The sequence below is a fragment of the Schistocerca cancellata genome, chromosome 2, assembly GCF_023864275.1.
Source record: "Schistocerca cancellata isolate TAMUIC-IGC-003103 chromosome 2, iqSchCanc2.1, whole genome shotgun sequence".
Lineage (NCBI taxonomy): Eukaryota > Metazoa > Arthropoda > Insecta > Orthoptera > Acrididae > Schistocerca > Schistocerca cancellata.
Genome location: NC_064627.1, coordinates 396,027,711 through 396,052,970, shown reverse-complemented (window position 1 = coordinate 396,052,970; position 25,260 = coordinate 396,027,711). Strand labels below are relative to the sequence as shown.

The 25,260-nt window shown below is 37.5% G+C and overlaps 1 protein-coding gene across 1 annotated transcript in view; it reads left to right on the top strand.

Moving 5' to 3' along the window:
* LOC126161819 (E3 ubiquitin-protein ligase TRIP12) overlaps positions 1–24,825 on the top strand; it is a 247,236-nt gene extending 222,411 nt beyond the window's left edge. Inside the window, exons 29-33 of the mRNA XM_049917919.1 lie at positions 4,253–4,505; positions 14,444–14,704; positions 15,938–16,252; positions 22,512–22,830; positions 23,128–24,825. Coding sequence (XP_049773876.1) covers positions 4,253–4,505; positions 14,444–14,704; positions 15,938–16,252; positions 22,512–22,830; positions 23,128–23,324 — 1,345 coding nt within the window. The 3' untranslated portion in view covers positions 23,325–24,825. The remainder of the gene's footprint in view (positions 1–4,252; positions 4,506–14,443; positions 14,705–15,937; positions 16,253–22,511; positions 22,831–23,127) is intronic.
* The last annotated feature ends 435 nt before the right edge of the window (positions 24,826–25,260 follow it).

Genomic DNA, 25,260 nt, shown 5'->3' with positions numbered 1-25,260 from the left:
TTGTCAGAGATACCTCTGCTGCAGTTGCCTGTGTGGCTGGAACTTTTATCCTCCTTTCTAGAGAACTCTTCTACTTACCACCATTACCATGATGGACCAGATACCTTCCAACAGGGAGGGGGGGCGGGGGGGGCTTTCGTGGGTTCCCCAATTGGAATGTGTCTCAAGACCATCCACTGGGACCTCAATCAACCACCCTTATAGTGTGCTCACCACCTCGGTTGCTACACAGCCCACAAATTGGAACCAATTTATTTGAAGGACCTAAATTTTGTCACTCTCATGACATTTCAGCATCTGTTCGATAGGAATATCAGGGTGCTACTGTCATTTATACTGAAAGCTCCAAAACCTGGACAGTACAAGAGATGCTTTTATTTCTTACATCATTCGGGAACATAATTTGTTGGTGAGAACATAGTAATTTTATGGAGCAGATGATGCCATCAACAAAGACTATACAGACTACCCTCAACCACATTGCATTGTAGTGACTCAATGAGCAGTCACCCGGTTATTGATCAAAGGTATTCTTTTCACCCTGTGATTATCTGCTATTCATGTTCTTCTCTCTGACTATAATCGTACTATTTGATCAGTTGTCTTTCTTATGTCCCACATAATGATGGTACTTTGGAAACAAACTGGCTGACAGAACGGCAACAGAAGTGACTGATTGCTCAACATTTACTTTGGCAATCTGGGGTGCAGATATGAGAGGGCATGGATCATCATCTGACGGGGTACTGCTCTATCTATCACATAAACTATGGCTGTTTAACATTCCCCATCAGTTCCTCCTGGAAGAAGTCCACCATCTTATGTTCCTTCCACATCGGTCATACCAGGTTATCCACGGTTAAATTATGTAATGAGAAGTACCCTCATGTTGTGTTTGCAGAGCCTTATAGACAGTGGCTCATATCATGGTGGAATGCCCCTTCTGGCTCTCCATGTCAAGCATGGTCTTCCAGGTTATTTACCTAAAATGTTACCAAACAACATACAGACAGTTGATATGTTCCACAATTTTCCATTGCTGCTAGTTAAACTACTGTTGAGGGAGGAGTAGTTAAGATATCTCCCCCGGCATGCTGGACCCAAGTCATCTCACTTTTAATAATTAACAGTGTCAGTTGCACCGTTTACCTAGAATTTACCCAGGTTTCAGTCGGGATAACCCAACCTTCTTCAGAATAACAGTAACTACTATTTGTCCATAGTGGACATCGTCAAGCTAAAACTACAAATCCATAAATTATCGTCAAGACTATAAAACTTATCTGGAACTGCCTCGGCCCCACTTCGCAACCGCGATGCGGCAGCCACGAGTGCTGTACTGGAACTCAGTTCATGTGTTTTTTGTTCGTGTAATACACTCTCACCAAGTCTGAAGCCAATAAACATTTATTGTAGTATTTCATAATGACAGAATGGGCAGTACTTGAGCAAACATAAAAAAAATGTGGGTTCGTTCATTGAGAGTGAAATAAAAGAAAATCTCAAATAGAAGAAGAAAAGGATTAAAGTGAAAGCAACAGTTTAAAGACAAGGACAATAATAACATGAAAGAATATGTTGAATTAAGCATGATTGATCAGCTGTGTCTTAATGCAATGTGCGAAGGAATTGTGAAAATTTATTAAATGAACAATTGAAAACAATGAAAAGAGCTAAATCCAGGAACACATAGTTAATAATAAGAGTAAGGGCACTCCAAAAAGTGACGCCAGAACAGATATATGAAACTGTCAAAGTTGTAAAGAAAGGAAAGGCACCTAGAATGATCATACTTCAAAGGAAAAGGTTAAATGTGGAGGATTTACATACTAGACATGAAAGGAGACAATTTGCCAAAACTATTCTACTTTACAAGAAAGGAGACAAACAATATATTTAAAAACTACAGACCTGTCAGTTTCCTCCACATAATCTTGCAGGTATTCATTAAAATAATCACTTTCCACACTTGAAAAGCTTTGGATTGTAATCAATCTGAGGAACTAGCAGGCATTAGAAATAGATGTATTACAGTGAATCACTTTCAAATTGTAAATGTTGTCATAAAAATAAGAGACAAATGTGAATTACCACTTCATCTGGGATTCATAGATATTCAGAAATCTTTTACTTGAATTGAACAAGATCTGTACTGATAGTCTTTCAGAAAAAAAGCTCTGATTCAGCCTCTGTTAGATGCCACAGCTTCCATTATACTTTATCAGGATAATGGGAAATCCAGAATTAAAATAAGTCAGGCATGGAGCTCACACACAGTAAGTACTTTCAGCAGCCCTGAAGGCTGTTGCGCGCACTTTGTGTGTGTGTGTGTGTGTGTGTGTGTGTGTGTGTGTGTGTGTGTGAGTGATGGCTACCTTTTACTTGCTAAGTTCAATTTTCTCCAGGCTGCTGGATCACTTATTTCAATGATAAAAATGCCGGAGATGAAAATGTTTTGTGCTGAAAACAGAGATTTAAAAAAAAAAATGGATTTCCTTTAAAGCAGGGTATCCATTGATAATAAGCCTGTATATGTATGCATATTGGATAATGCTGGAATGTGCCCCTCTTTGTTCCTCGTTTGTTGTACCTTTTCTTGCCCAGAATTTCAAGTAATGAATGCTCTGCTGTTGCTTTCATTGTTTTCATCTTCCTTGCATCCTTATAGAAAGTTATGCTCAGTTAACAGATTTCTATGAGGATGGTATTCAGGGCTGGTTATAAGATAAATAAGCATATTAATATTGATGGGAGTTATGTAGAAAAGTAGACTAAAGAACAGGCTTTCATAAAAAAATAAAATTCCTAAGAAAAGCTTACTTGCTTTATTTTTATTTCAAAATGTTACTTTGTTAAAAAGCACACTTCATATTTCTTGTCTTGATACATTTCTCCAGTTTTTTCCTCTAAACTTTGGAACTTCCTTAATCTGATTCAGCCATCTTTTTCTGAGTTATCCTATTGGTCTTCCCCTGGCACATTTCTATATAGATATTGTTTTCTTCTTCACATGGCCAAACCACTTGAGCTGTGCAATACTCTGTCTCTGTCATTGACAGAGCCACTTGAATTTCTTCTCTGAGAAATTCTAATTCTCTTTCTTATAGTCTTCTGCAAGACTGATCATTTCACATGCTTGTAACTTGCTCAGATCTGCCTTAAGTACACTGCACTCTAAAGCATATGTCATCATCAGCAGGAGACATGGTTTGTTTAGCTCTCACATTGAAAAGCATCACCGTACAGCGAGATCTGAATGGATGCCGAAGTTGCTAATACTTGATAAAATATGCTACTGTTTGCCTATGACATGGTGACTGTCTCCACAATACCAACCAAAATGTTGGTTGAACAGGAAGGGAGGATGGCTCACCATTTGTGTTACCATTATGACCCCTCCTGCAATCTAAACATCTAAAGTTGCAAGTTGTTTTACTCACAGTGTCAGCTAAAATCAAGAATTACTAGAGCAAGGCTGAATGGCATAAAATTTTCGATATTTCATTATATCTAAAGCTGTTGAAAAAAAAAATACCTAAAAAATCCTCCACAGTGAAGGATAAAGAACATGGAAAAACAAAGGGTAAATACTCTGGTGCTGCACAGAAGTAGTGCCTACCATAGTCTTATCTCAGAAAAGGCATGTGGTACAGGAAGTAATCAGGAAGTAACATCCAAAATTCAAATCCCATTGTACTCATTATAATGTTGTGGTGGTGGTGGTGGTGGTGGTGGTCATATTAGTACTGTTTGTCCACAGTAACTTCACGAGTTTACTGGTGCTGCCAGAGGAAGAGAAAATTGGCTGTAGTTGAAAGATATTCATTTCTCTCTGAGGCTGCCAGCATTAAGCTGCCCCTAGCAGCAGCAAAAGCAAAAACCCAGTTCAAACTTATGTTGATAATTACACTAAATTCAAGTTGTTCTGCTCATGAATTTTTTGTAAAAACTTGTGGCAGAGTCCAGTAGCTCTACCCCCCCCCCCCCCCCCCCCCCCCCACACACACACACACACACACACACACACCAGTTTACAGCTGACAAAGTGCAAGTGAGTGAATGACTAGCGTTACTTCTACAGAAACACAGGCTTTAAAAAATGAGTGCCAAGTAACGCACAGTGCTACTTAGTGCTTAAGGGCCCCCTCCTTCCCATTGGCCACAATTATGCTCTTAGTAATAATAATTTTGCCTGCAGGTTTGTTGACACCAAATGTGTTAACACGTTTTAAGTTACTTTTCATTGTTTCAGCCCCTTTCTATTTCCATTTGAGACACGTCAGCTACTTTTCTATGCAACCTCCTTCGACCGTGACCGAGCACTGCAGCGGTTGCTGGATTCGACACCAGAACTTAGCAATTCAGATTCCCAGGAACGTGTAACTCCACGACTCGACAGACGTAAACGTGTCATATCGCGTGACGACATATTGAAGCAAGCTGAACACCTTATGCAGGAGCTGGCTAGTTCCAGAGCTTTACTTGAAGTCCAGTATCATGATGAGGTAAGGGATGCCATTTTTAAAATTTGTATATGCTACTTACTATCACCAACATATATTGCACTGTTTCCTTGCATACAGTGGTCCATGTTTCAAGCATAAGTCAGACATGTATAGTAGTGTCATATATTGGCATTAAATTTGTAAATTTAGTGATTTGAAACAAATTAATAATTTTTAGTAGAAGAAACAAAGTGAAATTCCATAGTTTAATTGTTTATTACTCAGCAGTGCCCAAGAATACATTGGAGTAGCTAGCTCTTTTTAAAACAACTGTAGTGAATATGATCCCATTGAGTAGTCCTTTTTTGATCTAAATATATTTGTTACTTTCAGCCAACAAATTTAACGGAGTATATAGTTTAGATAAAGCTGCTTTTTTTTTTTTTTTTTTTTTTTTTTTTTTTCCTGAAAGATTTATCCTCGTATTGAAACATGAAAAACTTTTAATTAAATGAATTATAATTTTCATTGCACAAAGTGTAATTTTATGCAAATAACATTCTCTTGCTTCAGCTTTTGTAAACTTTTTCTTTATAAGAATATGGCTTTTGTTTGTCATAAGCTGGAAAAATAATTTATTTTTTCAGTAAATGATTTTTGTAGTTGCTTGCTGTGATATATATGTGTTTGTGTGTGTGTGTGTGTGTGTGTGTGTGTGTGTGTGTGTGTGTGTACCCGTCCTTTTTTCCCCCTAAGGTAAGTCTTTCCGCTCCCGGGACTGGAATGACTCCTTACCCTCTCCCTTAAAACCCACATCCTTTCGTCTTTCCCTCTCCTTCCCTCTTTCCTGATGAGGCAACAGTTTGTTGCGAAAGCTTGAATTTTGTGTGTATGTTTGTGTTCATTTGTGTGTCTGTCGACCTGCCAGCACTTTCATTTGGTAAGTCACATCATCTTTGTTTTTAGATATATTTTTCCTTCGTGGAATGTTTCCTTCTATTATATATATATATATAATTTTTTTTTTTTTTTATAAGAACAAATTTTCATTCTCCAAGTCTATTGGCTGATAAACGTAGTTGACAAATGTGTCTTTGGATTTAGTCATTGAACAATATATTTACAGCTAAAGCTTACACAGCTCCACTTGCACATTTCTTCATGCACAGTTTTTCTAGATTTGGAAGATATTTCCCAAATCATCCAAGGGTTATGAAAGTAAAATCTTACATCTTTCCTTTTCATTATGACATTCCAGACTAAAGAATAAGACTGTGTGAACCATTACCTGCTGGGAATACAGTCCCAGAAAATTCATTTCTCTTACTGATATTTTATCTGTATACCTTTCAGACTGAACTAACTGACTAATGAGTCTTTGCACTGATAAATATAAATATGCACCATAAAAACTTGTGTTCGTATTGTGTACAGCTTCAGGTTATAAATTTAGTGCAACTGAAGGCATACAAAAAGACCATCTGTAATTAAGAATCATATTTAGAAGAGGCAGTTAATAATAAAAAAGAAAAAGGGCCTTATAATGTGATTAGGTGTTTAATGAGGATAGCAATATCTGTACTTGAAGCCTGCAAGCCCAAGCAAAGTTGGGTAATAAAGAAAAGTATCGAAGTGGTTGGTGTTTATGTGGAAAGATGGTGGGAGAGGGATTGTAAATGGAATGGTAACAATTATGACAAGAAAGGGGTCAGAGACAGCTGCAAATTAAGTACTAAAGCAAGTCAAGGGGGATTGTGGGGCGGAAAGCTGGGGTGGAGATACAGTTTCCACTTGGTAAATGAAGAGAATGGTGGTTATGGCATAAGTGGATAGTAAGTGGCTGTTGTCCAACTTGAAACAAAGTGGTAGTGGGGTACCTTGGGCTTTTACTATGTTTAAAGATGTTATTGTTGATTTCAGACAATAAAAACTCTAGGTTGGAATATCAACAATACAAGTAAAAGGATAGATTGCCACTCAGTTGTAAAGATGATAAATTGAGTTACAGACAGGAACAACAAAGAGATCGTTACAAAGTGTTTTATACTCTGGGCATCCACAGCTGTTAAAAGGCATGATTTTAAGAATAAGTCCATTCATAGCCATTAAAATTGTTGTTTTATTGAAACGGAACCGGTTTCGTGGCCTAAAGCCACATTGTCAGGTGCAACCTACATAGTAAAGAATAATAAACAGATTGTTACAGGGTGTATACGACTCGGGAGAACCGGGACATCCGGGAAAAACCTGGGAATTTTTAGAATTCCGGGAATTTTTCATTGTTTTTGTCTTCAGTTAAATTTTTGTAGTTTTGACTGGTAAGAACAGATACTCTAACAAAGGATATTACTGTATCCCGCTACTGCAGATAATACTGCAGCAATAAAACGTGAACTAGAGAGAAAAAAACGAAAATAAAACTTAAATTGCATAGGAAATGCGCCAGATACAGCAGCAAAACACAGCGCTTACACAAGCGTCTACCAACAGCAAAATGTGTCAAAGACCATAGGAAGACTATGCAGTGCTTCGTAACAACAAAGTGCCTCCTATGAGCGTGACGTCACAACTATTTACATTAGATTCGTTTTAGCAGTTAAGAGTGGGATCAAGTGCATGTGCAGTTGAATAGTACCTTCTCCCCCTTCTGGCTACAGAAATGTGGCTATTGGCTGTGTAAGCAGTCGCAGCAAGCAGCTAGATGGTACCGGGAAAAATTTTACTGGGGCGCCCAAGCTGTCAGATTCATGCATGCGCAGCAGGTCCAGATCTAGGAGGGGGTGGGGGTGGGCTCAAATTCATATTCTTGAGGGGGGGGAAACCTTATTTCACAAAGCTACTGGCATCCAGTGCACGTTAGTCTATAGATTATTCATATGACTTTGAAACGCATCCCTGTTGGTTTTTGAACATATTCTAATTTGATTTCTGAATGAATCGTAAGTTGATTTGTGAATGCGCGCGTAGTGTACATGATGTCTCTGTGAGGGAAATCCTCGTTGCATGTAGAAACAAACTTTCCTACAGACAAAAGCAGCTATACAAGCTGACCAGAGTAAAGCCGAAGGGCTGAATGCCAACCCCTGTCTGATTGTGTGGTTGATTGGGTTTGCGAATGATGAGCATTGTTATAATTACTAGCGAACTCCATAGATTCAGACTACAGGAGTGGAAATAAACAAATAACAGGTAAGAAAGATTACATATTACCTTCTCGGTGTATCGAAGAAAATGAAATTTTGACGGAAAGTTTTTGGACAGATCACTATACTAGTAAGAGCCAATTGTACAGTCCCCAGCTAGCAGCCGCTTTAAGTTCTATTCTGGAAGAAGTGCTAAAAATGCGTTGTACGAACATGTAATAACACCTAACCGGAGAATAATCGCGGGATAACCAAACCGGTGATTCTGGCGGGGTTATTGAAGTTAACCTGTGAATAAGCTTTGACACTGGCAGGAATAGTTACAGAATTAGTGATAACAAGACTGTTTGTTAGAACGAGGAAGGAGAAGAAACTGGGACATCACACAAATTATGGAACAATATGATGATTCCAAGTTTGTATAAAACTGTCGTACTACTACTATTCGATCTCATGCTTGAGATACTGAAACGTATGAATGAAGTGTGAAACTATTCTCTAACGTAAAGCTTTTTTCTTGTAGTAGGCCTAATAGGCATTTGATATTGGTACTTTGTGAATTATATTCTGTTGTTACAAAAAAGACCGTTTGTGCCAAAACAGTCTCGTTTATTTAGTGTGTGTTACAATTGTTGCAGTATTAGAAAGGCCTAGTTTGTTTTATCTAGCAGACAATGACAAAATAGACATAATCAGATAGGGAAACCACACCAGTCTTGGGTCCTATTTGTATTAACAGCTTTTTCAATATTAGACAGCGACATTTCGATTTTTCGTCTAGCAAAAGTTTGATGATCTTTGAGGTAATAGATTCTTTCGCAGAAAGAGAAGCACACCATATAAAACTGTAGCAAGATGAGAAAAAAATTCTAGGAGCTAAGGATTGAAGAAATGTGTATAGCCTTGCTTTTCTCATGTTTTTACTGGGTCTATGTATCCTATATTTAATTTTATGTCACACAAAGCAGCAAGTTGTTAGCTAATAGGGAATAAAGAGTGCAAATTTTCTGAAGAGTTCTTTTTAAAAAAATAATAATAATAATAAAAAATGAAAAAGGACAGGATGTGAAATCGGCTGACTGTAAGCAGGAGAGGCACCACAGGACATTCTAATTTCCACTGTCCTGAATATGGTTTGATGTCATCCAGTACAAAAGATACACATTTCAATTCCACATAGCGAAATACGGTGACGTGCGATAGAAGAATGCTGTGCGAGGAGGCGAGGCACTGCACTTTGGCACGCTTAAGGCCAAATAACATGACCTACATTTCCTCGAACACATACGTTTTATGCATCAGGCTCTTCAGAAAGCTGTGCGCTACAAAATGAATATATTTTTGAATTTTTTTTTTTTCCCCCCTTACGTTCTATTTCAAACACTCGAGGGAGTGGTGGGGTATTGCCCCAGTTCGGAAATATTGTAGACCCGGGGCTGATGCGCAGAGCAGTCTGAGTTATTGTGGGGAAGTGAGTAATCTCCACGTGACCCTTGTTTACATTTAGTGATTTTGCTATTTCCTCTTCATTTACTGCTCTCACGTCAAATGAAAACAAAACGGATTTCTGTGGCTGCGAGCTATCAAGTGAATTAAAATACATTCCCATAATTATGGAAGGCTAAAATGTGTTGTTAGTAGCAGATTTTATTCTATTTCCACCTTCCTGACAGTCAAACATTAATTGCCTTGCAGAACAATGAAGTTATTTTTGTCGGTTTGCTAAAGAAATTTCCTTTTACTAATCTTTTCCGCTGAGGCAGACAATATATTTGAAACGAAGTGTTTAATTCCACACACTGTTCACTGCATTTCAAGTGCACGTTTTCAACTTCTAGCACGTATGGCATTGTGCCATAATAAACAACCAAACACGAGATAACACAGTATTGGTACTCCAAGAAAATTTACATCCCGAAAACCACATTGCTACACTTAATATCAGGTCGTGGCCTACTTCACTGGGAATCTGGACATACGAATGTGCACTTTAAATGTGCAAATTTTAGTATGGGTCACGAAATTCCAATGCGCATGGAGTATCCTCTGATGTCTTGTTTCTTTTATGACAGTGTAAGATCTTTTAATGTTTTGCACGTACGAAAAAATGGGCTCCTTAAATGCATTGTAGCTGCGCAAGCACGGTGACGCCTGTCACCTGGCACTCTCTGGCAACTGCAGAAACGAAACTATTTCTAACAGGTCGTGGGAAAATATTCCGAATGGTGGTTTGAAAAGCATTACCATCAAAGTAAATTTCTTTTTACGCAAGTTGAAGAATGTGCGAAAATGTACGATGAATTTCTTACACCACAGAGCGTTTGACTCTCATTTAAAAATCAACTCTTTGATGTCCAGCCATTTAGACAAATTTCGAGCCCAGAAGATCAGACACTTATGTTGTTATTAAAAATTTTACTGGCACATTTGTGTGATGTATCGTAATTTGTAATACGCACCTAAAAGACCAGCATTATATGTGACAGCTTAGCTTCTCTTGCAGCGTATTACTCTTATAGACCAATATTATATGCGAAAGCTTTTCGTTTCGTGTAGCAACACTGTGTATATTAATTTAAACCATTAACTTTTTCTGTTTTTGAGTTCGCGCTACTTGACAGTGATGTTGCTATTGGCTGACTAAATCACGTGTCCTAAGGTCTGAATACCCACTGTCATCGGCTGGCGAGATCACGTGACATGAGCTATGACTGGGTTACAAAAGCACATCGCAGTCTAGATTTCAATGCTTCGGAAAGTAACATGCGGTGTTTGATGGAATTCGAATGTTGCTGCACATCAAAGATCTTTCCAAAACGTGGTTTTTCCCAGTGTTTAGTTTTATAAAATGCTGGGAAATTCTATGCCCGTGTATAAAACCATAATCATTCAAAGGACTGATAAGTTATACAGTTCCAAAAGAAAATATACTGTCAATTAACAGGGAAAAAGTATGTTTTCACCCGGGGAAAGTGTATTTTTAACCAGGAAATCCGGGAATTTTTTTTCCTTGTCCACGTATACACCCTGTGTTAAGATTTAGCTTTCAGCCAAAGCCTTCTTCAGAAAAGAAAACAAACACACACACACACACACACACACACACACACACACACAGTCATCTTCAGCTCCTCAGACTGGAATGCATGCAAGTCCGAGCTGCCAGAGGTGGCAGTCGGGTGCATGAGGGGTGCTTGCTTTTCTGAAGGAGGCTTGGGCCTAAAGCTAAATTATAACAATCATTCCATTGTATCTGTCTGTAATTCACTGTGTCGTCTTTATGGTGAGCAGGAATCTATCCTTTTTTTATATTGTTGTTGTTGATTTGTGTGTTTAATGTGGAAAAATTTTATGGAGAGAGTGATGATGAAAGACTTTTTAGGAGTATGGAAGAACAAAAATAGGGTGTCCAGATTAGTTTCTACTACTGAACGTGGACCAAATAATGAGTTTGATTTTGGATGCTAGAAAGGTTTTCGCTATATTTTTCTTGAACAGGTTTGAATAGTAAGCTACCAATAGAGTACTCATAGCAGTACTGTGAACTTGCAAAATGCAAATAACTACAGGGTGTTTACTCCTCGGGACAACCGGGAAAACCACAGGAATTTTTTAGTCCAGTAGAAAATGGGGGAAAAAACCTGGGAACTTCTGATAATTCTGTAAATTTTTCATTGTTTTGGTTTTCAGTTAAATTCTTGTAATTTTTACTGGTAAGGACTGATATGTCTTGCAGAACAGTGAAGTTATTATGTCGATTTGCTAAAGAAATTCGGCTTTTATTAATCTTTTTCGCTGAGGCAATCAATTTACTTGAAACAAAGTGTTTCTTTCCAGACTATTGCCTCGTTTCAACTGTTTGCTGAATTTAGAGTGCACATTTTCATATTCTGCAACCTATGCCATAATACAGAACCAAACATGAGATAAAACAGTAGTAGTATTCCAAAAAAAGAAAAAAAATTACATCCCGAAAACCATACTGAAAAGCTTAATATCAGTTTGGGGACTACTTCATTGTGGATCTGGACATATAAATGTTCACTTTAAGTCAAATTACATATTTATTATGGTTCACAAAATTTCAATGCTCTTAGAGTATCCTCTGACATCCTTTTTCTTTTATGAAGTAATGTAAGTTCCGTTAAAGCTTTATACATAGCTGTGGATGCGCAGGAATGCCCATTTTCTGGTGCTCTCTGGTAACTGCTGAAATGAACCTATTTCTAACAGGTAGCAGGAAAATATTGCGAATGGTGGATTGAAAAGCGTTACTTTCAAAGTAAATTTTATTTTATGCCAGATGAATTATTTTGCATGGGAGACTGTATTATAAATCAGAGAGAGTTTGACTCTCATTTAAAACTTAATGCTTTGAGGACCAGACGCTTAAAAGAATTTCGAGCCCAGAAGACCAGACATTTATGTCATTATTAAAATTTTACGTGTGTGTGTGTGTGTGTGTGTGTGTGTGTGTGTGTGTGTGTGTGTGTGTGTGTGTGAGAGAGAGAGAGAGAGAGAGAGAGAGAGAGAGAGAGAGAGGGGAGGGGGCAATATTATGTGTAAAAGCTTAGCTTTTCTAGTAGCTACACTATTTACATTAATTTAGACCATTAACTTTTCCCATTTACGTATTTGCACTACTTAACAGTAATGTTGCTATTGGCTGACTACATCACGTTTCCTGTGCGCTGAATATCTGCTGTCATTGGTTGGGGAGATGACATGAGCTATGATTGGCTTACAAAATTGCATCGCGATCTCTAATTCAATGCCTCGGAAACTAATGTGCTATGTTTGGTGGAATTTGAATTTATTTTTTCGCAATATGGAAATATGCAACATACATGTTGCTGCACATCAAAGGTTTGCTGGTTTTTTTTGTAAAGTGCTGGAAAGTTCTACGCTGGTATATAAGACCTTAACCATCCAAAGGATTGATAATTTTCACAGTTCCAAGGGAAAGTATATTGTCATTCAACACAGAAAAAGTGTAATTTTAGCCAGGAAATCCGGGATTCCCCCACCCCCTCACTTGTGCGCATATACACCCTGAATTAACATAAATCTTCCCACCTACTGCTATGTAATTGTATAAAAATTGAATTGTTTTCTCTCCAAAATGCACATCATCCTGGAGCTTCATAATACGAGCTGTGGCTAGAAAAAAACCGGACTAGTACTGGTGAAACAATAAAACGAATGCAATAAGGCTGAAAGTCACGTGGCCTGTCACGTGACTCTCGCTCCGCCTACTGCTAGAGTTTCATCTGCCTCCTGCACTCAGTCTGCCCGTGGCGTCTGTTTTAAGTAGTTGACGTTTTGTCTGTGCGTCGGAAAATGTTGAGTGTACAGAAAGAACAGCGTGTTAACATCAAATTTTGTTTCAAACTAGGAAACTCTGCAAGTGAAACGTTTGTAATGTTACAACAAGTGTACGGCGATGATTGTTTATCGCGAACACAAGTGTTTGAGTGGTTTAAACGATTTAAAGATGGCCGCGAAGACACCAGTGATGACACTCGCACTGGCAGACCATTGTCAGCAAAAACTGATGCAAACATTGAAAAAATCGGTAAACTTGTTCGACAAGATCGCCGTTTAACAATCAGAGCAGTGTCTGAGTTAACAGGAGTTGACAAGGAAAGTGTTAGGCAGATTCTTCATGAAAGTTTCAACATGAACAAAGTGTGTTCAAAACTGGTTCCAAAGTGTCTCACAATTGAACAGAAGGAACTCCGAAGAATGATTTGTTCTGACATCCTGGAGAACATTGAAAGTGATCCCACCTTCTTACAAAATGTTATTACTTGCGATGAATCGTGGTTTTTTTACTTACGATCCCAAAACTAAACGCCAATCGATGCATTGGAAAACTCCTGGTTCTCCACGACAAAAAAAAGCACGAATGTCAAAATCGAAATTCAAGGCAATGAAGATTTTTTTTTTTTTTTTGACATCAAAGGGATTGTGCACATTGATTGGGTACCAGAGGGACAAACAGTGAATCAGCATTACTACATTAGCATCCTGTCTACCCTACGTGACCGAGTACGGAGAAAACGGAACGATTTGTGGAGAAAAAAGTCATGGATCCTTCACCAAGACAATGCCCCAGCTCACAGTGCGTTGTCAGTGAAGACGTTTTTGGCAAAACACAACATTCCCATCTTAGATCATCCACCCTACTCACCTGATTTGGCCCCCTGTGACTTTTTTCTTTTCCCTAAAGTCAAGTCAGCTTTGAAAGGAACTAGATTTGAGACTGTTGAAGCAGTAAAAGAAAAAGCGACGGAAGTAATGTATGGACTTACCGAAAATGATCTGCAGCATTGCTATGAACACTGGAAAATTCGTATGGAGCGGTGTAGAGACCGAGGAGGAGAGTACATTGAAGGAGATAACATGAAATTGTAAATAATTGTTAATAAATATTTTTTCCAGCATCAGTCCGGTTTTCTTCTAGCCGCACTTCGTACATGGCATTTGTAATACCACATGCTTTTGCTACAGCTGCAAATACAGTATGCTGACACTGACCACACTGTATGGTTCATAAATAATGTTTATTCTTTAGTTTTAGCACATATTTTATTTTTTAACACTGCCAGTCTTTGCACTTTTTTTTAACATGGACTTATCTGAAGAAGATCATTGCTGACTAAATTGGTTTTCAAATGAATAGCATATTTAAAAAATTCTAGCATTTCTCATATAAACTGCCAGTTTTGTTATGTTTGTGTATGATCTGTTAAAAAGGTTATTCTTTTATATGCAGTTGTATGAACTTTCAGACATTGTTTTCAGTGCATTCAATATTTGGCCATAGACCACTGATTTGTTGTGATGTTACAGGTGGGAACAGGACTTGGTCCTACATTGGAGTTCTATGCTCTCGTATCTCGTGAACTGCAGCGTGCAGATTTGGAGTTATGGAATGGAGAACGTACAGAACCAACTGACAGTGAAGGTGGCACCAGTTACATTCATTCACCGGTTGGCCTTTTCCCAACACCTCTTCCTCGCACAGCAAAGTCCAGTACTGTTGCCAAAGTCAAGAGCAAATTTAGGTTTCTTGGAAAATTAATGGCAAAAGCTGTAATGGATTCCAGAATGGTAAGTTTAGTTTTTGTGTATTTCATAAGATGCAGTTAAATCTCTCCCAGATATTGGTATAATGTACAAAATTCATTAAAAGTGCAATATGTAATTAGATTTGTCTGCTTAATCATTACACCCAAGTCATCAGCACAACCTTTTCTGCTACCTTTTAAAAAGAAGCTCGTCTCCTCCCCTTTTTTCAGTAATCTCTCACAAAGGAGAGCTACCGATGTCATGATCATCATGACTTTAGTTCTTGCATAATTTTTTTGCTGCATGTTACTATTAACTACGTTGGTGACTTGAGTAGTTATGCCACTCTTTCCTGACAAATTCACACAAACCTTGGACATCTAAAACCACGAATTTGTTAAGACATTTTGCTTTCTGTCATAAAGTGGTTGTTAATAAATGACATTAAAATGAAAATTTAGAACTAGAGAAAAGATAAATGTGTTATAAAGTTGTTTTGACCACAAAAATGCAATCCTCGGATAGAACACTTTTCTGTTCTATGACCATATAAAACTGATGCATCAGTTTGTGTGGAAGTGTCTGTAATTCAGATGTAAAGAGACGGTAAGTTGCTACCCAAGCTTAGAAGTTTCTTACAAATTACACTGGAGATCAGCAGAAGTAGTAATAATGTAGCATTTCTGAAACTACTGTAAGTGGAACAGTATTCTAATACGACATGCCATTCATCATCATCTGGAATTTGACCATCTATTGCCATTTTCCAGATACTGGTCTGTTTGTTGGCCTTCCATTTACAGTTATAATTGATGTCATTTATTTGGCAGTGCAAGAGAAACAGTGGCTGAAGAAGTTGTATCAAACATATACTTCCTAATAATTGTGTAAATGACATAACCCGAATCTGAAGGCACTAGATTGGTAAGAGGGTCAGATTACCAGAAAAAAATATCTCTTAATATTTGACACTGTGGTGATGGTTTCCAGCTGGAGATCTGGACTAGCAATTTTGATGAGAAATAAGCAAATTTCTTACCTGTAATAGAAATAGTGTTCGAAAAACTGTAATTTGGTTCACTCTAATATTGAGTTGACATTGGCAACAAAAAGTGCGAAGTCTTTATTGTGTACGATATTAGTGTGTTGCTTTCATCAGAATTTACTGTTAAAGATGAAAGATTATTGTTGATTCTATTATTTTGCTCAGAATTGGAATCGTTTTAAATTTTTGTGGAATTGTTAAATGGGATTATATACTCTAATTTTCAACAGCTGGATCTGCCGTTCAGTGTTGTATTTTATCGTTGGCTTCTGGGGCACGAAGGAACACTCTCACTACCTGACCTGGCTCACGTGTGCCCGGCAGTTCATGCTACACTGGGTAGACTCCAACAGGTCTCTCGTCTGAGAGATCGCCTCGCCCAGGACCCACAACGTCGCCACCTTATTGAACATCTAGATCTCGATGGCTGTCCTATAGCTGACCTTGGACTTGATTTCACATTACCTGGTCATGCCAATGTGGAAATGTGTCGTGGTGGCAAAGACATGGCACTCACAGTACATACAATTGACCATTACATTAAGGTAACCTTTGTTATTCTCTAAATTAGCGTTAAAATTTTTAAAAAGATAGTGTAAAATATTAATAGTGTACAAAATATTATTTCTGCTGTGGTGTGACGTATAGTGAGAGCTTATTTGTTAACACATAAATTAGTGTGTTGCAAGTCTTGGATATACCCATAAATTATATCGGATTGTAATTAACCAGTCATAATACCATATACACACAAATCCAAGCCACACTTTTTTTCCAGTTTCCAGGATTCAAAAAACAGCCAATCTTAAAATCGAGTGCAAAGCAAACAGATGTTCTGTAAAATAACAGTAGACACTGCCACTCTTAAATTTGGCCATCAAGTAGATGCAGCACTGGACAGGCTTGCTTTGCAAGTGCACAGATACTGGCACCAAAACTTCTGTACTATAAAAATATATATATAAAAAAGTTAGAAGATGAATCTACTTTGTCTTCTTCTTCTTCTCTTTCTTTTCTTTTTTCCATTGATTTGTTACACATCCTTAACAAAGGAAATAAAAATTCAGTATTGCTCATCTCCGAATGTAGCAGCCTTTCAAATATTCATAGCAACAAAAATTAGTTTCTTTACCTAAATACCTACAGTGCATAAGGCACATTTAAGAGTACATAAGCTGTGGCTCATTTTCATTTCAAGTATTGTTTTGTTGAATTTGTGAAGTGCTGGTTTCAGTGAACCATAATGAATCGCATTCATTGTAGTGCCAAATTAAAGAAGGAAGTTATTTCTTTTCCGGAAAAAAGTGTTAATCATGCTGCAGGTTTGCTTAAGGGGCCAGCAAAGCTCGGCTCAGTGCCACTGTCACTGTTTGCACAACACTGCAACTTCACTACAAATATGCTGCGAAAAGCTGATTGGCAAACCTGTGTTCACGATTTACGCCTATATGACCAATGCTTCATCGGTATGTTTTCAGTGTTTTCCTACCAGTGACAAGAGAATGGTTTCTTTTAAACCATGCATTCTTCCATGGTAGCTGTTACGTCATTTACATGCTGTCACCCTAACAAATTCGATTGAGACAACGGCAAACACCAATGAATATGTATGTCGTGTACTATTGGCATTTATATTGTTCTTCTGCTGAATAGTGATAAAGTCGGAAATGAACCACGGGAACGGACTTTTGTATTGATTTTTATATCATCTACAACTATAAACTGTATGCAGATAAATTATGTTGTTTTAAAGAGTAAATTAATCTACAAAATAACCTTGCTTAAGTTCAATTCCTAAGCTTATGAATTGAGTGCAACTACTGTAGCTTTTAGAATGATAAACTTCATTTGTATTTTGAAATGAGGTCTACAATGCTCAAATCTAATTTTCAGCTGCAGCTTAGATTTTGGTAAATATGGTGCATATTTCATGATAACAAAACTTGAGTAACATGAACTGTACATTAACATGTGGATGTAACGGACACCAAATTTCTGTCATCTATTTAGACAACAAATTCATAAAAGGCTGCAGTTTAAGTTAAATTTCCTGAGAAATGTCTGTAATTATTCCTGAATGAGGGATTCTGTAACTTAGTGATACCTGAAAGTTGTTCAGTTAACATTCGTTTCTTGTACTTCGATTTCAGTATTTGATGAGTGAAGCCGTAGTTAATTTTAACCATTATCTAGTGTGTGGTGTGTTATCAGTATCGTCCACTCTTGAATAGCTCAATTTTAATGTAAAATATGTTTAGTTTCAAACAATATTAATAAACTTATTGTCTCATAGAATACCGCGTTTAGATGTTTTTTATGAGAAAATGAAAATTTTTAGTTAATTACTTATCATACCCCAGAGAGTGGCTTGTGTTACATGATATGGCAGTTGCTGCTTACATACATGTATTAGTTTTATCACACCATTGTATTACAAATGACCTGTAAACATCGGTCTCATAATGAGTATTAGCTTTCCAGTCCCATTAATGTGACCACCTGCCAAAAGCCTGAATAAACACATTCTGCAGTGTGGACCACTGTGTAACGTGCAGGAAGGGAGTCAGATTCTGGAAGGTACTATCAGGGATGTGGAGCCAGCTGAGTCCAGTGCCATGGTCAGCTGTGCTAGCTTTCTTGATTTACAACTTGTGACACATACAGCCCGATTGATATGGTCCCACAGATTCTCAATTGGGTTTAAATCTGAGGAGTTTGTTGGCCAGAGGAATACGGTAAACTCATTCTGGTGGTCTTTGAAACACGCACATACACCCATGTGACACATTGCATAGTCCTGCTGGCAGGAGCCATTGTGCGGAGGAGAAACAATGTAGGAGTGGACATGATTCCCAAGGATAGATACTACTCACTTTTGTTGATCCATTGTGTTTTCCCGGATGGTGACATTACCCAGAAAATGCCATGAAAACAACCTGTAGACCGTAATGCTCCATCCTCCAGGCCGCACACTTCCAATAATTGTTGCTGGATGTCTGCTTTCAGATGTTTCACATCGTATACGCTAACGGCCATCTGTCTGGAGCATAAAACAAGATTCATCTGAAAAAGCCACTTGTCACCACTCAAGTGGATGTCCATTTGTGGTATTTGTGTGCAAATTCCACCCTTCGTTGCCAGTGAATAACAGTTAGCATGGATGCATGAATGAGGCACCTGCTGCAAATATCCTTATGCAGCAACATTGCTCCTCCTTGGTTCATCTGGGTGGTCAGTTGCTCAGCTGTTTACACCTATTAGCCCATAGACATCTCTGCAGCCATTTTTCATCCCCGTCATGTATGATCCGTAGTGCCCCACAGTTGTTTTGGCACCGGATTCAGACAGCAACCATGGTGGCACTTCAACCATGGTGGCACTTCAACCATGGTGGCACTTCAACCATGGTGGCACGTGAATGGTTTAAAAATGCAGAAATTCTTCCACTCTCTGCCTGAAAGTCAGTAATCGTGCTGTTTTGACCATCAGATAAATTGCTCCATTTCCACATTATAACAAATGCAATGTTTCCATCGTCGTCCTGCCACGCGTTATATGCATCATCTGGTAATTTAAAGTTCTTTGAAATATCACGAAGCTTAGATTGCAGAAAGTGAATGAATAGTGTTTTGGAGCTCTCTTAATGTCAACAAATTCTACTATATCATTGAGATATCTCCAAGATACTCAACACTTACAATTGCACATTCCACATTGTGATGACAGGAATAGGGAAAAGTTAAGCTTTTGTGGATTAACATTCATATTTCTGATTTAAGAATCATTTTGGCCAGCTCATGCCAAGCAAATACAGGGTTTCCAGGTTTGATACATAATCCCAAAACTTCATGCTCTAAACATTATAGCTCAGACATGTGACAGGACAGGGTAGGTCACTATGTTTCACAAGGTATGTGTCTCGTTGTTGCTGTAAAAGAAAGAACAGTGTTAGGGGTGGGATTGTGGGTTCTAGGCAAACATGAGCGACTTATCTTTCTTCCCAGCTACATTTAATTGAATAAAACAATGTCTGTTTTTAATAACAGTAGGAAAATTGCTGCTCCGAAGCCCTGCAATTCAACCAGCACTAATATAAGTTAAACTCATGTTTATTGTCCTCCAAAAATGTGTAATATTACACGAACCAGGTATGTATTGGTTCATCCACACTCTAAGCTTCGGTTGGTCAGCTTCTTCCAGTGGAATATTGATGGAGCCCAATAACTGACATTGGCCGAAGGTGGTTGATCTTTTCAAATTGGTACACCACTATGAATGCAGTCACACTGTATCAGAACTCATCATCCAAATGTATAGGCTTTGGATGACAGTCAGTGAAATATCTGTTTTCTTCAGTCAAATTGACCAACGTTCTCACACACAAAATATGAACTGTGAAAAACTGATAAGTTTAATCGAAGAAAGAGTGAGTTTGTGGTGTCCTGAAGATAAAAATATCATAATTGGCATATAGCTCTGAAACTATGGCCTGAAATTGCAGGTTTATTGGAAATCACGAATAGCCAAAATCTTCACCGGAAATTTTAGGCTGAAGTTATCACCTCAAAAAAATAATTTGTTTGAGTGATTTCCCTAAATCACTTAAGGCAAATGCCAGGATAGTTCCTTCAGTAGGCCATAGTCGCTTTCATTCTTTATCCTTCCCTAATCAGAGCTTGTTTTCTGTCCCTAATCACTTCTGTTGTGGACAGGATGTTACACACTGATCTCCTCCTCCACCTCATTTATCTGTACATTCGTTTCAGTGAATTAAAAATAGTAAAAAATATTGCCCATTGAATTGTAATGAGGCAGCTTTATTTTGGTCTCCTTATGAAATTCACATTGTAGTAAAAACTGAAAGAGTACAACAACAGAAAAATACAAGAAACTTTATCATGGTGTTTCTTTGAACAATACCATGTTACTGAATGACAGAGGTTGTCATTTCTAGTGGAACGTACAAAAGTATAATGTTAGGTCAAAAATATTGAGAATTTGTCATTAATATTTTGTGTAAAATGATATCTTCCTCTTCACTCTTTCCTTTTTCCATAATCCTGTATAAAAATCCACATGCTAATATTAAATTTTTGCATAACTCGCTTGGAAAGATATTGTAGGTGATAATGATTGCCCTCGGGACCATGTTCATGACCATGTCCCCACACAATTTAGTTGTGCTGTGGAGTTGAATTCTCATCAGCCCCTAAGCTCTGCACTGTGCAACTTCTAGAAAGTGTACAGCCTTTGTGCAGAAAAATAAAAGTAAAAAAAGACTGTCAAATGTGTCACGGTTCTGTGATCCATATTGTTATTCAGTAGTTTCATATGTGGAGAGAGGCTTATTTTAGGCCCCAACAGGGCATTAGTCAAGTATTGATGCATTTCACATACAATCACTTTTATTTTATCACCATTCCATGATAGAAATTAGCCACTTGCCCTGTCCATCCAGATTTTGTTGACTGAACTTTAAAACAGCACCAGTAAAGTTACAGATAATATATAGACTTACCAAACAAAAGCGCTGGCAGGTCGATAGACACACAAACAAACACAAACATACACACAAAATCTAGCTTTCGCAACCAACGGTTGCCTCGTCAGGAAAGAGGGAAGGAGAAGGAAAGACAAAAGGATATGGGTTTTAAGGGAGAGTGTAAGGAGTCATTCCAATCCCGGGAGCGGAAAGACTTACCTTAGGGGGAAAAAAGGACAGGTGTACACTCGCGCGCACACACACACATATCCATCCATACATACAAGACACAAGCAGACATTATGTCTGCTTGTGTCTTGTATGTATGGATGGATATGTGTGTGTGTGCGAGTGTACACCTGTCCTTTTTTCCCCCTAAGGTAAGTCTTTCCGCTCCCGGGATTGGAATGACTCCTTACCCTCTCCCTTAAAACCCATATCCTTTTGTCTTTCCTTCTCCTTCCCTCTTTCCTGACGAGGCAACCGTTGGTTGCGAAAGCTAGATTTTGTGTGTATGTTTGTGTTTGTTTGTGTGTCTATCGACCTGCCAGCGCTTTTGTTTGGTAAGTCTCATCATCTTTCTTTTTAAATATATTTTTCCCACATGGAATGTTTCCCTCTATTATATTCAGATAATATATAGATGTTGAAAACATTTGACTTAAAGTATACATAGTACAAATGACCTACTGATTAGTATCCTGTCTTGCTTCAGTGTGTACTTGGTGACTGTTGTGAATAGTTTCAACAAATTCAGTGTGTGCCAGTATTGGATGTCAGTTGCTAGGTTTCTGCAAAAGCACAAAAAAAAAAGGTACATGAACTTCTCATTAAGTGCCAGCCACATACGCATTTTGTCCAGCATACAATATTCTGCCTTCATAGAACAATATTAATAAACTTTATTTGTACATATTCAACTGCATCCCACTACTGTTTTCTGCAATTTTGTCAAAATTGCCTTCAATAAAGTTTTATGCGACAGTGATTTATTAAGGGAAAAATGGACCACTTTGTAATATTTCACCACTTTATCTCTGAAATAAGGTTTTTTCCATCAACACAAAAGTAACTTGCAGTTACACTAAAGAGCTACTTGCATTGAGCTGTTAGATTTTCAACTGTTGACGTTAAAATATAGAATTATCGTTTCTGTAATTTCCAAACTGAGAAACATTAGCTAGTAGTCCTTCAATTCTATAAATTGTCTGCATCATAACTGTGGAATGTGGAAACAAGAAAGATGTTTTAGGAGTTATTTGAGAGTTTTGGTTACTGTACGGTAAAAAGCAGTGTACTTACATATTTGTTTCTTTTTATAGCTTGTCTGCCACTGGTTCCTGGTTGAAGGTGTTTCAAGACAAATGGAAGCCCTTCGTGAAGGGTTTGAGTCTGTTTTTCCACTTTCTCATTTGCACATGTTTTACCCGGAGGAATTGGAAGCTGTTTTCTGTGGTGGTGTTGCATCCTCATCTGGTTGGGACGTCAAAATGCTTATGGAATGCTGTCGACCAGATCATGGATATACACCAGACTCTCGTGCTATTCGTTTCTTATTTGAAATTCTTAGTCTTTACGATAGTGAAGAACGGCGACTTTTTATCCAGTTTGTTACTGGGTCTCCAAGGCTGCCTGTTGGAGGTAAACAATATTTCTGTTCCGCCTTTGCTTATTATTTTGTTCACTAATATAACAAGAACTAAAATGTGCATTTGCATTGAAGTATATGAAATCACACAGAAAACGCAAATTACCCAGCCTTGTCAGAAATTTCTTCCTTAAAAAAATATTCCCTGCCATTTTTCCCCATAAGAAGTTTGTAGTGTTAGTTACTTTCTGATAGAAAATATCTTTAGAAACTGAAGTTTATCTGTTTTGTACAAATTGAAAGCATTGCAGTTACAAATTGTCTGATATATACCATTATTTCATTTACAGGATTCAAAAGTCTATCCCCACCGCTCACAGTTGTGCGTAAAACACTGGAACCAAATATGAACCCCGATGACTTTTTACCATCTGTGATGACTTGTGTAAACTACCTCAAACTACCAGATTATTCTTCAATTGAAGTGATGAAGGCCAAGTTAAAACTAGCTGCTATGGAAGGACAGCATTCTTTCCATTTATCGTAGTATCAGCACTTGGACTGTTGAGATTAATAAAGAATATTTGAACAGTATTGCTAGTTTGAATAATGATGCTCAGAGGGAACGAAAGTAGTGCTATTACACAGACTGAAAATTCTGAGTATTGTTTTCAAAAACACAGAAGTGTTTGTTTTTTTATTAAGCTGTGATTACTCTGTTAGCTTTGGTTGTTCCACCAGTATAACAGAAATGTGTGTTTTTTATTTGCAGAATAGCTCAGTCATAAATGACATATTTTTGGTGAAATGACTTTTCCTCACATTTTACCAAATGTAAATACTTGCTTTTACCACTGTCACCCAAGTTAAAACAAATATTAGTGAGCCCTGTTGCTCAAGATTCCAAACTGGGCATTATTATTCTGCTTGTGATACATTTACATAGTCAGCTGTCATACTGAGAAAGTTTGAATATGAAATTTTACACTTGTGTGTTGTGTAAAATGAACTGTTAAAATGTTACACTGTGATTTCGTACTGAAAGAACTACATTGATGAGAAGAAAATGGTGATATGATCTGCCTTCTAGGAGAGGCCTGCTGTTGCATTTTTCATTGTGCATTTGTGTGTTTGTGAGTGAATACTGAATGACTAAGTAAGAAATTGATAGTAAGAATTGTTTATGGACTTTTTATATATCCTATCTGAAGAAGCTAGTGTACAGACAGTGTGTTTTCATAAAATATTATTTGAGGAAGTAAGAGTGAGTGGATGAACAAACAAGTGAAAGAAGTGAGATACACAAATATAGCTATCCTTTGTGCCCTGTTTGATATATTTAAAATTGTTTAGTGTTTCGGTTTCCTTTCTTATCACAAATTGTGTTTATTGTTTAACTTCTTTTGTTGTGCAGGAAGACTGTCTTAACCTCGTGTGATATTTCACCAAGCAAGCTTTGCACATACAAATTTTTTTTAAACAGAAGTTACTTTGGGTAAATACTCAGTGTAAGCATTATTTAAAATTTTCCACATTAAGTTGACAAGCTGTTAGAACTAAATGAAAACTGTTTTCCAACACAGAGGAAAAGTCATTATTGTAAAATTGTGTCTACTTTACTAAATTCATCTTTTGATTAAGTGTGTGCCTGTTTGTGAGAACAAATTTGAACGTCACAGATAACATTAAATTACTGTGAATAATATTTTAAATTTGGAATTCTTTGCTGTCTTGGAGAGTAATCATTGACTCTTTCATTCAAACTTTATGATTGAAAGGGTGTGGAAATAATGGCTATTGCATTAGTATTTCAGGTAAAATTGAATATCAGGCCAGAGAAGTGTTTTAGGACAAGAATTTTAATTGTTACATTTCTGGAGCTACAACTGGAGCATCAGAGTTATACCTTCTCTCATTTGTTTTCTAAATGCCTGTATGTACATTGTCTGAACTGTTGAAGAGTCCATCATTTGTGGATTTGTCTGCATCTTCCTTATTTTTATCCCCAAGAATTTATTTTGTTTTGTGAATAAAAGAAATAGAAATTTGATTGAAGTTGTGATTCACAGAATCCCTATCATCATAGAATGTAGTCTCTATTGATGAAAGTTTTCCTGTATTTATCCAAAAAAATGATTGTGAATTAAGTGTATGGGAGTTATGTTTGGTAATGAAAAATGCCATATTCGCCACAAATTATCATAACTGTGAAGCAAATATGCTGGAATTATAATGTTAATTAACCAACAATGCCATATTCCTTTATATTAAATGAAAATTCTTTGAAAATACTTCAGTCACTGCCCATTTACACTGTCCTGCATAGTGAGAAGTTCCCCATGTGCCTTTCATTGAATGCAGTAGTAGTTTACTTAGAGACCTGCTATTGCTAGGTACCTAAAACTTCATCCATGTAAAGTTAGTCAACTGTTTGTGACACACACAAACACACACACACACACACACACACACACACACAGGTG